The sequence below is a fragment of the Chaetodon trifascialis genome, chromosome 20 (genome assembly GCF_039877785.1).
Source record: "Chaetodon trifascialis isolate fChaTrf1 chromosome 20, fChaTrf1.hap1, whole genome shotgun sequence".
Taxonomy (NCBI): domain Eukaryota; kingdom Metazoa; phylum Chordata; class Actinopteri; order Chaetodontiformes; family Chaetodontidae; genus Chaetodon; species Chaetodon trifascialis.
This window is the reverse complement of record NC_092075.1, coordinates 8859027-8873239: the sequence shown is the minus strand read 5'-3', so window position 1 is coordinate 8873239 and position 14213 is coordinate 8859027. Positions and strand designations below refer to the sequence as shown.

Here is a 14213-nt window from a genome sequence, read left to right as displayed (position 1 = left end):
ATCATTTCATTTGGACAGGTTATTGCAGATCTACTGTTATACATTATTGCCTTCACATCATTTATTATCAAAGCCCACATCCCAGCTGCTCATAGATCAATGGCAGATATATAGCGCTACTTGAACTCCAATTGGATTGCTGACATTAGAAGCGGGAGCAATCTCGCCTTTCTCTGCAATTCAATTATCAAACTTTCACAGCAGTTTAGAACTAAAGTCACAGAAGGGAAGAGCGAGAGGGGGAGAGAGGAAAACTGCGTATGGGAACTTTGATCCTGTGCGCCTGGAGAGCGTTTTCCACCTGAGACATTCATGCATGTTGAAAAACTGCCATTGCGTTTCTGTGTGCGTGCGTGCATGCGCGTCCAATTCTGGTGAAAGCAGAACCCGAGTTAAAGTCTCAGGGGTCAATGTGGACCGAATGGCAATTTAGCTAATGGAGGGATTAGGGAGCAGAGGTGGAGGTTTCAAGCCAAATGTCTAAGTGACTCTGTCCTCCACAAGATGGGGTGGAACAGTCAAGAAAAGGATAAAAGGATGAGGACGGGAAGGACGGGAGGTTAAGTGTTAGAGTTTGCAAGGTCTAGTACACGTGTATGTGTGTGGGCACGTATTAACATAACACTTTGTGGTTATGATAGCATTTTGAGAGGGGGTTTGGGTTTTAAGAGCACATGGACACAGCCCATAGAGTTTAATGATTCTGCACTGGATTTCGGAAAAAAAGTAGTACATATCAGCAACAAGAGGACACTGACTTTTTGTATTTACCAGTGTCTATATAATCCTCTCAGGCCTGGACAAATGTTGAAATGGTCTCAGGACTGAGACACAGACATGTTGTTGAATATGAACATGAGTCCAACGTTTTCCCCCTCTTCAGACAGTTGCACTGACTGTAGTCAGCCCTGAATAAATGTCGCCCCGACTATTAATGGCTCACAGAGAGATAATAGAGCTGCCCCTGGAGAAACGCAATGAATGGAATCTACTTGTCTATTATTCTCAAACTCAGACACACTCACCTGTTAGGAGCTGAAGGTTGGGAAGAGGCTCAGACAACACCCCTCGACACTGTTCCTCTACTGGTAAGGGGATGACCATGAGACCATCGGCTAGCTGCGGAAAGTCCTTAATGAAGTTGTTGTCCCTGAGAGAGAGACAGAAAGAATAAAGAATAGCAAACCACATTTAGTTCCTCATCAGTGGTGGAGGGGTCTTGCATTGAAAATGTTTGCTCAAGTATGTAAGTTTATTTCAGATATATAGCGCTATAGAAAGACATACAAACAAGCATAAGACATATTTGTACATAGCCAGTGTGAGGATGATGTGGTCTCATTTCTTGGATCTTTGTAATAACCATGTAGCGGCTTTTTTAATTTGTTGTAAATGGGAAACAGAGGGAGTTCGAGTACTCCAGCCTGGGTGATACCATACATACTTAACGTATCAAAAGTAAAAGTACTCAATGCAGAAAACTGTGACTGTTATAATGGCATATATCACTGGATTATTATGACTAAATGATTAATGTCAAAGCAGGATATTACTGTTGTAGTGGGCTGAGGTGGAGCTTATGAAATATTTTGTATAGGGCTGTAGCTAATGATTATTTTCATTATGGATTAATCTGCTGATCACCTTTTTCCATGAATCAATTGATAGATTTGTGAAATTTCTGAAAATGTCAGCACAATTACACTGAGTGCAAAGTATGTTTCATATACAATTAAGTATTTATATTTCATAGTTTATTTTTAGTCCTTAAGAGTAGGAGAGAAGGGCAGGACTGAGAGAAGAAGATGCAATTACAAATCTGTCTGCTACTTCGGCATCATGGGTTTATCAATACACAGCACAGTTAGGCTACTGATTGTTCAGAGCCATGGTCGGGGCCACAAATTCAACTTGTACAAACCTCAGTCAGACAAAGGGTCAGTGAGTCAGACAGGCTAGACTAACATATTCAACTAAACAACCTCTGCCCTGCACTCTCTCTGCTACTTGGGGATGAAGCAGGGGGGCTGGTGGGTTAACAAGGTGGATGCATGAGGAGAGGACCTGATACTCAGGATGGAGAACATACGCAGGGTCTGACGTGATTTTTTTGGGTCTGTCTGATTATGGTTTGCTGAAAAATAGCCTGAAGACTGGAATGTTGATGACCTCCCATGATTTTCATTGCTGTCTGTATGAGTCGGGTGATCCAGGCCTTTGACTTTACTGTCAGGTTAGAAACCACGCAGAGATACCTAAGAGATTCAGCAGTCAGGGGTGCAGCTACAGAACTCCATGAAAACAACTCAACAACAACAGTTCACAATAAATATCTACAATCCCGACATGTTCCAATGCCCCGTCCAGCTGCTGGCCTCCTGAATCATTCAGAGACAGGGATTTGGAGATTTCTCTGTTCTTTTGTCTGGCAAGTTTTTCTATGATAATGCTTTATGCTCTGACATCTTTCATCTGCTCTGCCTCACAGAGGGAAGAATGAAGGTGCTCGGCTCAAGGCTCACAAAAACACTCAAAAACGTTAGTGTGTGATGTCCAGTAAAGAAACCAGTTATGCGCCCCAGTTTGTGGGAGGAACAGAGAGCCGTAGCCAAGACTAAGACAGACCCCCTGCAATCCCTCTCTGCTGGAGACGGTACGTACAAGAAAGGACCGTAATGAGAAAAGACGCATGAGTTGTGAGAGGGAAGGGTACAAGAAGAAGACCCACATACTGCGCTATGCTGTGAGATAGCACACAACAGCCATAAACGTATAGGCAGCTGAGACGTTTGAACGGAATATTAACTCTAAACATGGTTTCCAGTCTGGCAAAACAAATAACAGCAGCGGCAGTGTACATGCAACTCCATTTTTGCTCGGCAGATAGACAGTTCTGGTTGAACCGAAGCAGCTGCAGTTCATTTCCTGTCAAAAAGATGAGTTGTCTTGCTGCATTCTGAGAGCATGGCAAGCAGCAGCAATTCCCATAATCCACTTTTATGGGACCAAGTCTCAGAGCACAGACCTTGTGCCATAGAGACCGGAGGGGAGGGGAGGGGGGGCGGCTTCACTCTACTTGATATCAATTTTTCATCCTGTTCCTCTCTTTCTGTCTCTCTCTTTGCTTCCTCAAACCACAAAAGCCTGTTAGACGCAATCACAGCCTTAGTGTTACAGTGGAGGGGTGGAAGGATTGACTCAAGGGCAGAGGATGAGAGAAGAGAGGGAGAGAAGAGGTGCTGTAAAAAGATTACCCTGGCTTATGCTCACAGAAAACATATTGATTGCTAAATTAAATCAGCCAGCTTCACGCTGAGTCTCTGAGAACCTTTGGAGGTGTTTGGACCAAGACGAAATGTAGCTTTATGGATTTTTAGATGTGGACTGTCCTTGACATGCTGCCATTTTGCTCCCAACACCTATTCACATTCCAGGGGTTAAAAATGAGGGTGATGTGCAGCATAACGTCGTCCACTGCAGAGATACTCAACAACAAAACTGGAAACTGACTCTGTTTCTAGAATGAAAAAATTGTAAAGGCAGCACCTCAGGTGTTCACAGTCCCTGAGCGCACGTAAAATCTTTAACTGTCCTTAACCTTGTCCTTCTCCTTCTCCCCTTGAGGGGAAGAAAGAAAAACATCTAAGGCAATCGTACATTCTTGTGGCATCTGTCCCTTTTTGCAAAGGTTAAGCGGTGAAGCAGCAAATTCAGAACAGTTCAAGTGTCAATCCTGAAGATTTCTGTTTACGTGGTTTTGGTGAGACTACAGTTCCTTGGACTGTGTTTGTTTCTGCATATGTGTGTGGCAGGAAGTCAGCTTGAAGCATCTATTAAGCCAACAGCTCATTAGAGGAGGAGATGTTAATCTGTGCCGCCGCCATGCAAACATACCAATGTGGTGAACAAGACGTCAAAGAAAGCTCATTTTCCTCCTACACAAATGGTTTGTTATGGTTCAGGTGTTAGCTGGCCATGGCTAACTTATCTCCCCTTGAGGCGACAAACACTGACTTGACCTAACGAGCTTAAACTTAATGTGTAGCAAACCTGGCAAAAGAATTAATGAGTGTGCTGGCCCACCGATATTGCTTCCTGAAACTTAAATGGAATACAGCCATCGTTATTTATCATTATTAGTTTTACCTGTGCTCCTTCTCCAACGATAAGCCAAAATGTCTGCTGTGAGTAAAAGGTCTGCAGAAGAGCAGCTACCAGTGGGAATTAAACCAGTTGAGCCAAATTAATGATCTATGTCACAAAACATTTGCTGGACATGCTGGTTGTATTTGTCCTTAACCAAACCATTCCTTTAACGATAGCCACACTCCAGTCCAGTGTCCCTGTGAGGCATGGCGGTGTGACAGTGAGCCGGCAGGGCTCCACAACTGCTGCAGACTTAAACTGAACACAGGCCTTAGAATAATATTAATTAGACCTGTACTTTTCCTAAAATGACATGTAAAAATGTCTGCCTTGAGAAAACCCCTTTAGTCACACACTGTCTTGTGCCTTTCACAGAGATATTAAATATGTGTGTTCATGCCCATGAAAATTTCATTCCTCTGCCTCCATCATTTTGTCTGATTTGACTCCTCCGAGCTACGCTTACATACTGCCACTAATGAGGACGAACACAGGCGGCTGAAATCCACTGACAGAAAACTTTATCAAGGCCTCCATTTGCCAAGTTGAAGGAAAAAAAAAACATTTTAAACCAGGATTAGTTCTAGATTAAGACCCACTCCAGGTGTATACACTCTTTCCAGGCACCCTGCCGATTATTTTACCCACCAAGCTCAGACACAACCTCCTATACAGCCTTACCACACTTAACAATCTCCCATACACTCACCACCACATGTGAGTCTGGGCTTGTCGGAAAACTTGGGTATTTACTCATGTTTCATTCAGCACCCATGTGTGTTCATTAAGGGCAGGACACTGAGCTCCGTCCTGGCCAAACAGGCCTCCTGTCCTACTTGAGTCTACAAGTGGCCAACTTGTATTTGAGTGAATGAGAATCTCCAAAACATGAGCTTTGCAAATTATATCTGGTGGGATGAATACAAATATTCAAGACCACTTCATGCATATATAGTGAAGCTCTCTCTCTCTCTTTCTCTCATTCTCCATGTGTCTCCCTGCCCTCTGTGTGCACTATTTCAGTTCAAACACAGTAAAGATACATTTGATTATTTAAGCACAGTGAAGCTCAGGCCTCACATGCAAATTCTTTTTTTCTTTTTTTCCCATAGTTCACAGCCAGACGTCAATGTCAGTATTTCTCCTATAGAGTGTAATAATTGTTCGCTGTTTGCTCAGCCTAGTCCCCAGAGGTAATCCTTTCAGGTTTTCCCTCTGCAACCTTTATTCCTTCCATCTCTTGTTCAGTCTCCCAGCGACACCTGCTCTCTCCTCCCGAATCACAGTCATTCTGGTGATAGGCACAGATGAGAACTATCTACAAGTCAATTTGGAAAGAAAATGTTTTTGTGCCTCCCTGTGTTTGTTCGAGTGTGTATCTGACTTTCTAATAGGCGTGAAGGCTACAAGTCACTTTTGTGAGAGCAGGTGTTTGTGCATATGTTTGAGTGAGTATATTTATCTGAGTTTGTGACTGTGTAACTGATATTGAGAGGTACTTATCTAAACATTGTGTGAGGTAATTGGTTCTTGCGCTGCTCCGTCCATGCACGAACCACGTCCTCACATCGCCGCACCGATCAGACACATTAAACCATTCTCACCCCATCTTAAGTGCACCGACATTTCACAACATCCCAGTTCATTATCCACAACTTCAAAACTCATCTTGACAACAATAGAGGCTAATGGTGCCTTTTCAATAGTTACTTCTATTGGAAAATCACACGCACTGCTGGGTTCCTTCATTTCTTTTCTGGTTTTTCCCTTTATTTAAAAATTCAGACTCATCTGCCAAATAGGAGGTTAACATACCTACCAGGGGCAAAAAATACCAGATAAGCTCTTGGCTAAACGCTAAGCGGAATCAAGCACAGCCACAAAAGCAGCAGATCATTTAGAGGCCAAATTATATCAACTACCAGTGACTAATTGTGGGCTTGTAGATTTGAATGACACAGTCTGGCCTTCAGAAATTCAATTTTCAGAGCGACTGTGGGACAGCCAACACATCAGCTCAGAAAATGAATTATACCTGCATCCGTAGTTTCCAGAAATGACTGAGCAGCCTGGGTTTGAACAACAAGGGAACCTAACAGTTTCAGCAAACTAGGAGTCATGCAGGATGCTCTTTTCCACTCATTTAGAAGCTGCCTTTGCAGACTGATGCAAGCACTAACAAAGACTCCCTAAATCCTTGGAGGTAATGAGTATTGAATATACATACAAATCCTTGGTGCCAAGCTTACAAAGGCTATATTCTGATTATTAGAGTCTCTGTTCTGGCTCAGCTGCTAATTGAGCACGTGTAACCTTCTTAAGTCAAAGCTGAACAAGGTCAGACGGCTCTACAAAATGTAACAGACATTTACAGAAGATGGTTTGGTGATAATTTCAATGTTTCCAGTAAACAGTCCAGAGGAGATAACTGCATTAAACAGCAAGCTGTGCTGCGATGAGTCACCAAAAAGCGTTATCTCAGCATTTAAGATTGGAAGTGAGATCTTTGTGCAAATGTCACGAATGGTAGCCAGAACCCATGAAAATGTGACAAAGAAGAACTTTTGCAGTTTGAGCAGAAACTCCACAGAACAATCAGCAGAAACCAAGTGAAAGGTTAACGGTTTAAGCAACCAGAATGATTTGATTTTATATAAAAAAAAAAAACACTCTCACTAATCATTTAAACTTAATTACAGTAGACAGGAGTTGGTAATTGCTGAATTGCTGGAGCTGAAGGCCAAATATATTTCCATATCCAAATTTAGATGAAGCCTGTAATCTCTTAATAGTCATGCTTCGTTCGCACAATCCTGACATACTGTATGAACTGCATCCTGCCACACTTAAAATGACCACTTAGTAAATAACATGGAAGTGCAGAAGTTACGTTTAGGTGAGAGTCGTCAAATCAAAGAGTGTGTCTGTAATAGCAAAGAAATTACTGAAGAAAAGCAAGAGGAGAAAAAGCAGAATTATAATGGTCACCACTAGAGGCTGCTCTTTCTCTGTGCCAAAGGACTGTACTGGTGGTATTAAGATGAGTCAAGGAACATCAGTGTTTCTGTGGGTGCATGTTACTGCACTTTATGTTGAGGGTTTTTCTATATATCTATCTATGTATCAATATCTATATATATTTTTGGCATGAGACTGCACACACGGTATAAAACAGATTGTTGGATGGTCCAGAGTGTAAACAGAAAATGTTACAACATTAACCGCAAGAAATGTTGATCCCTCAGCTGTTGAGTTAATAAACAGGTGCACATATAATGATCTAATTGCACAGTAGCAATAACGACGAATGTGTAACCACTGTGTGTGTTTGTGTGAGAGAGAGGCAGAGTATGCGTCAGGTCGGGCACAGAGCCGGAGTTCAGAGGTGAGCTGGACGCAGAAGCGGGAGTTCTCAGAACATGGTAGATAGGAAGTGATTGCAGTTGTGACTCAGGTGGAAAGATTACCTCTCTACTGGCACTCCAGAGGGGAGAAGAGTCCATCCCGAGGCAGGGTTGAAGAGTCAGGACAGGGCAGAACGGTGGGCAGTTTACCACAGAGAAGGGAGGGACAGCAAGGCAGAAGCTGAGTGCGAGACTGTTGGGTTGAATCATGATCTGAAGATACGGGGGTGCGGTGCCCTTGGTAGCCTTGTAGGCTAACACAAGTGTTTTGAACTGTATGTGAGCAGCACTGGGTGCCAGCGTAGCGCAGATGGGAGGGGGTTATTTTGAGGATTTTACGGAGGCTGAGGAGAAGCAGGGTTGCTGCATTGTGGGTAAGTAAGGGTGTTAGACTGGATGCATGAAGACCAGGAGGGTGGAAGAAAGCACTTTTGCCTGAAATATAGAGGGAGATAATGTCTTTCTGGATGGACAAAAGAAACATTTTTCTGAGCAATCTTTTATGGTCAAAACTTAAAAACGACAAAACAAAAAAAGTGTGAAATTATGCTGGCAAAGGCTGGCTCACATTGAAAATCTTGCTTCTTCTTCCAAGATGTTAAATAAACCTCACTGCTATAGCAAGGGCTCTTACAATATAGCACTGCGCAGCTGCAAGTTGATAACACCAGTTATGGTCATGTGGTGAGCATTCATTGGCGCATCAGTGAGCTCCTCCAAATCCTCTCCTTCCACATACACAAGAGAGCTAGACAACAACCAACAGAAAATTTGACATCCGACGTGACACGGCTCGTTTGTAATTTCTATGGCTGCCATGCTGTTTGGATTCATCCCTAACTGGGATAATTACCCAGTATTTGAAAGAGAAGCGTGCAACAAAAGGCAGCAGAGACAAAAGAAAAAGGGCCTTGTTCAGAACAGTTGTCTCTACCACAAAATGTACATAATATGCAAAAATGGCGACTGCACAGTCACGTTGAAAACAGAGCTGCGAATGTTCACTTAAGTTTGAATCCAAAGTTGTTGATATTCCCATCATGCGAAGGCCAGCTGGCAGTGTGGACTCCACAGGCTGTGTAAAAATGTCAATATCTCATAAATGTTGCCTAAATTTGGTAGACAGCTGCAACTGCTTACTTCTAATTACTCAATTATTTAAAGGGGCAGTTCACCAACAAACATAATTTCTTACTTACTATACCTCTAGTGGTATCTACCCACGCATACAGTTTGTACTTTAATAGCCAGAATACTTTAGATGCAGTAATCCCCACAGCCTGCTTCTGGTGGACTGAAAAAGTAGTGCCCGTGAAAGTGTGTGCAATCTGGGTGAGCCAACCTTTTAGTAATAAAAGGAAGAGGGAGTAAATTTCAAGTGTAAGACATTAACATTCATAATGAAATGAATATATCTGAATTATATACTACATCATATAATCTCTGAATTAAACATTTAATGTGTCCTGTCACTATCCTGATCAATCCAACCAGCTCTCTCCTGGCCGTTTCCCTACCACTGCTTTGAAAGTGTTGCCACACTTGCCCTTGAGAGCCTTCCGCCAATTTGTTGGACTGCACAATCAAAGATTTATGAGAGCTGGGGTGTGCAGCCGATCCAATTGCATGTAATATGCTTAATAGCTGTAATATCTGTTATTTGAATAAATGCTTGGTGCGAGTGGGGCCTGTCGGATGAGTCATAACAAAGATAAAGCACCCAGTGTCACCCAGGACCACAGCACCCAGATGATGGATTAAATAGTTATTAAAGGACAGCATCCGAAAACAGGCTAATTCGTGGTGTAATAAAACAATCAGAGATGTTTACCTTGAGACTGGTGTTACAATCTCTTATCATAGCTGCAGCCACAGCTCAGTTGATGAATGACTCCACCGAGAGGAGGAGATCTGGTGACTCTTCATGGTCAGTATCGATTAGGCTCGTGAAGCGATGCTGTCAATGAAACAGCCTGTGATGGAAAGTCCACTGCAGAGTTTGCGTTTGTGTACACGAGTGATCGTGTGCATGCACATTTGCGTCCGTATGCAAGCTTTGCCGTCGACACTTGACTCATTTGTAAGTAGCAGTATGGTCCCCGGCCAATTGAAATCAATGGTCAATAATGTGGTGGCAAATCAGATACATAGCATGTTTCACATATAATCTAATTTATCCAGAAAAGTGAAATATGAGGATTTAAAAATGTGCCTTGGTGCAGGGATACAGAGACATGTTGAGTAGAATGATATGAAAAGTGTTACAAGTGTTGTAAAGCATTACAATACTCAATGTTTTTGTCACTCTCTCTCCCTTTACACACACACACACACACACACACACACACCACTCAGCCTCACTTTTATTCCCCTGGGTCATGCATACAACTGAAACACAATGTGAGCGTGCATCGACAATTTTTTTGTACGTTGATATCTCTGTTGGCCCGCCTTAGGAAATTGTGGAGATGAACTCTGGTGGCTGGGAGCATTACCATAGAGATGAAGCTTGCTAATGCAGAGTGAGGGGGCATGCAGGCCAGCTAGTTGTGGAGCTGATTAGAGCCAATGCTTTTCTACTTTTTATTATTCCACCCCCATTTGTGTCTATCCATCCTAACAAACTTCCGCCTCTCCCCGTCTCCCATTTTCTCTTATTCACTCACACGCAGACAGCACAGTGTCACGATGAACCCGAACCAGCAGTTAAAAACTCTCATGTCATCACCCTGAAAGCGGAGCCACACTTCCGAGAATTTGATAGAGGACAAATGGGAGGTTATCTTTCCTTACTTGGCACAACCGTCAAGAGGCAGTGCAGTTTGACCATCTTCTATTCTGACAAAAAAGACAACTTAACAGGCAGTCAGACGACAATTTACTTTGCATCTTTCTGATAAAGACAATAGAATAAACTGTCTCTTCAAATTTTACCCTGCCTGAATGGTGATTGTGGACTGAGATATCCACAGTGGGGGAGTCTTTGCCCAATGAAACAAGCATGAAAGAAGAACTATATCAGAAACATTGCTAGGGGGCCTTGATGCACATGTATTTATTTGTGTGGGTTTACTTAAGCAAGCATGCGTCTTTGTATACAAGCTGTGTGCATCCACCACTAAAGCAAACATCTTTCATCTTCCAAAAGAAAGACCACTTCTATCAGGGCCTGGCGTATTTTCTGCCATCTTGATACAGAAAAGATACACAAAGGACGTTTAAGAGTCTCATCAAAAATTTTCCTCAGTGCTATCATCTTGTATTTGATCGTCAGTAATGGGCCAAGACAGCAAGGCAGTCTTTGTATTCTTTTATTTCACTCTGTAATTACGGAGTGATATGACTGACATGAAGGCGTGATTAAATGTTATTATGTTATCTGGTATTCTGTCCGTCAACGTGATATGACTAACTGAAGTAGAGGTGTTTTTTTGTAGTCCTGTCTTGAAAGGCAGGCGCCGGAAATCACATCACAGAAGTGGTAATTAACTGCTTTATAGCATGGCCTTGCAGAGGTGAGTGTGGGCGAATACTCAATGTAGCAAACTTCTTACAGTTGAATAAAACTGAAAATGGCTTGGAGCTGCCATCTATTTACGAATTGATATTTATGAATAATTTATGAATGGTAAATTTACAGCATAAGGAAACAATCTTGGGGAAGCAGGGCAGAGTGATGGGGAGAGAAGGATGAGGAAGGAGAAGAGTTAAGACAGATAGTAGTCCAGAGGGGATACAAAATTACAAGCGCTGCCACCCTGCAGTTCACTGCTGCAGCGGTAGTTCATTAATCAATACAAAAAACATCGAGCCACTAATTCAGGATTTAGCCCTGGCCCACAAATGACTCCATGCGGGTTTTCCCTCAGTGAAAATGGGAGGCAGCTGAAGCCATTTTGGAGGACTGGCATTGTTAGCTGCCCCCTGTGAGGCAACTCCATCACACTCTGAGGCTGAGGGTTCAACGTTTTATGCTGCATATTCTCATTTTTCACCCTCCAGTCAGCTATTGATTCACTGGCTGCTGCGCATGCAAGTGATTTCATCAGTCTAGCACGAGTGCACAACAGCATCACCAGCTTAGCTAATTAAACGCACACAAAATCATTGTCCTTGTCTCTGGTTGCTCCCAGAGCATAATTTATATGAAATAGAAATTTAGAACTTCATAAGGTAAAGGTTTCGGAGAGAGGCTTGTGAGTGATTTGCACGAAAACACGCATGGGGTAAATTGAGTATGCTGTCAAATTTTCTGGGTAATTGCAAAGTCTCTAAGTGAAGAGGCTGTTTAATCAATAAAAACACACTTTCATTTTAATGATGAATTAGCCCTTTAGTTGAACAAGACTAGATGTGAAGCCACTTCAGCACTACAGGTGGCAAACGCTGACACAGATAAAACAGGAACAGCAACGGTTTAGGAAGCACTTTGGACAACACCTCTGCTCTCTGAGGGGCGCAATACAACCAGCTGTAAAGTTGCTCTGTGTACAGAAGCCACTCTAATAATTGCCTTTCAGAATGACCTCCAGGAACGACCTGTGTGGACAAAGGGGTACAACCGATGTAACCACCCTTTTCCTTACAGGGATCTTTTTTTTGTGATTGCAGGAAGTTCCAGAACAATAAAATTTCATTCATCAAATGGCAATAATGTCCCAAGCTTTGCTGAGGAGGGAACAGGCATCCATTTCCTGATTGTTTCTGCCTGTTTCTGAGTGGGTCATCTAGAAAAGAACAGGACACACCAAATAATCTCCGGATGTGGCCATGTTGAAAGAGGATGGAAAGAATATGGCCGACCCCTCCCACGCCGGCATGTTACAAGTCTCCACATTTAACTGGACACATTACATTAACTCAAACTTTTATTGCGCATATTCTTATTGTACAACATTCTTTACACTTCGGCATACTCCTTAGTTCAATCCATCCTCTTCCTTTCTAACAGTGTACTGCTCTTTTCATTTCTAAACAGAAAATTTACATTGTAGCTTGTTCCTTTTCTTTTATGATGTCTATTGTGACCAAGATGCCAAGGCAAATTCCTTTGACGTGAAAACCTACTTGGCAAGAAACCCGGTTCTGCCTCTTGACTGAGGCAAAGCTTTTTTTGCTACGAGACAGAATGAGCGTGCATGTAAATGAGGGCATCTGTTTGTCTTTTTACACAACTTTGTCTTATCTTGCTATCAAAACGTCTGGAAATTGCATTTCTTTAAGGATATAACACATAGTAAATTTCAAATGGCCATAAAATGTTAATTAAAATAGACCATAAAGAGACCAGGATTTACCTCCATGCTGTCTCTTAAAATCACTATTTATGACAGCGAGTACTGAACTGCTTGGGAGCCCGTGCGATCTCCAAAAGGACAAAACTCTTACTTAATGAAAAAAAATAGGGCTTGTTTTTAAGGAAATATAAACAGACAGCAGCTGATCCACATATATATGTCAATATATACGGTAAAGGTAAAGAGATCCACCATGGGTGGATGCATTGTCATTTGATGTTATGAAAAGATGTGAAAGGAGTTTTGATATAAAGACTCTATTTGAAGCTGCTCTTTGAGCTACATGTGCCTTGCATACATTTACCCCCCTGCATGGTTGAACTACATCTGTGTGACTACTGCCACACAGTCCAGCATGCTTAAAAAGTCTCATTTGGTGCACCACTGCTATCTGTTTTTTCCTCTTTTGCATTTCTCACACACTATTCTTTTCCTGTGTCTCTCGCTCTGAATTTTGTGCAGCATTGCTCTTTTGATTTAGCCTTTTCTCTTTCCATTTATTTTTCTATTCATTTTCCCTCCCAAACCTTATCACTCCTTCTACCAATCCGCCTCGCTCTCCTCTTCTCTCGTGCACTCTCTCCAGTCAGACAGCAGGTAGCCAGCTATAAGCCTCTCTGACATTAGCTGATATTAGGCTAGGGTCTATTAGGTCCTGCCTTGCCATGTGAGTTATTGAGCAGAGTGTGACTGCCTCAGGAATGATCACGCTCACATATGCATGCGCACTGACTCACACCAGCAAAAACAAACCCACACAAAGGTAAACACAAAACCCACTCGAACATCTGAGCACACACACGCAAAGCCTCCGCAATCCCTTAAACGTGCTCACCTTATGTCTACTAAGTCACAAAGATGGAGGAATCACTGGGGCTTTAAGAGTCTTCTCTTACACGCCCACTTTATTTGCTAAATTCTGCTTGAGCGTCAATTTGTGAATAAGAGCCAGACTTTCCTTGAGGGCAGCTGCTGCAGCATGTGAGGAAAAGACATGCTTTTTTTCTTTTTTGTTAAAGTTTGCTGTTGACATATGTGAACACTAAGTCTGTAAATTAGCTCATCAAACAGTCAAGACTTGACCATTTTACATTCCTATTTATTCATTTGGCGGACGCGTCTGTCTGAAGCAACGTACAAATAAGGACAATCCAACCCACAGTAGATCAAGGAGAAGAATCGGCGCTCAGTTCTACTCTCCATCTGACACAAAGTTCCACAAAGCTTGCAGGTGCATGGGGTAACACATGAGGGTTGCATTTTCCAAAAATATTAAACCAACTGATGATGTCAGCATCCAAGGAAATCATTTTTGCAGCAAGTGTCAGAGACTGTGCAGAGAAAATACATATAGAAGGGATAAAAA

General features: G+C 42.4%; 1 protein-coding gene across 1 annotated transcript in view; it reads right to left on the bottom strand.

Moving 5' to 3' along the window:
• Positions 1-14213, bottom strand: part of LOC139349209 (astrotactin-2-like) — a 262594-nt gene that overhangs the window by 63241 nt on the left and 185140 nt on the right. Inside the window, exon 14 of the mRNA XM_070989796.1 lies at positions 1026-1150. Within this exon, the coding sequence (XP_070845897.1) occupies positions 1026-1150 (125 nt within the window). The remainder of the gene's footprint in view (positions 1-1025; positions 1151-14213) is intronic.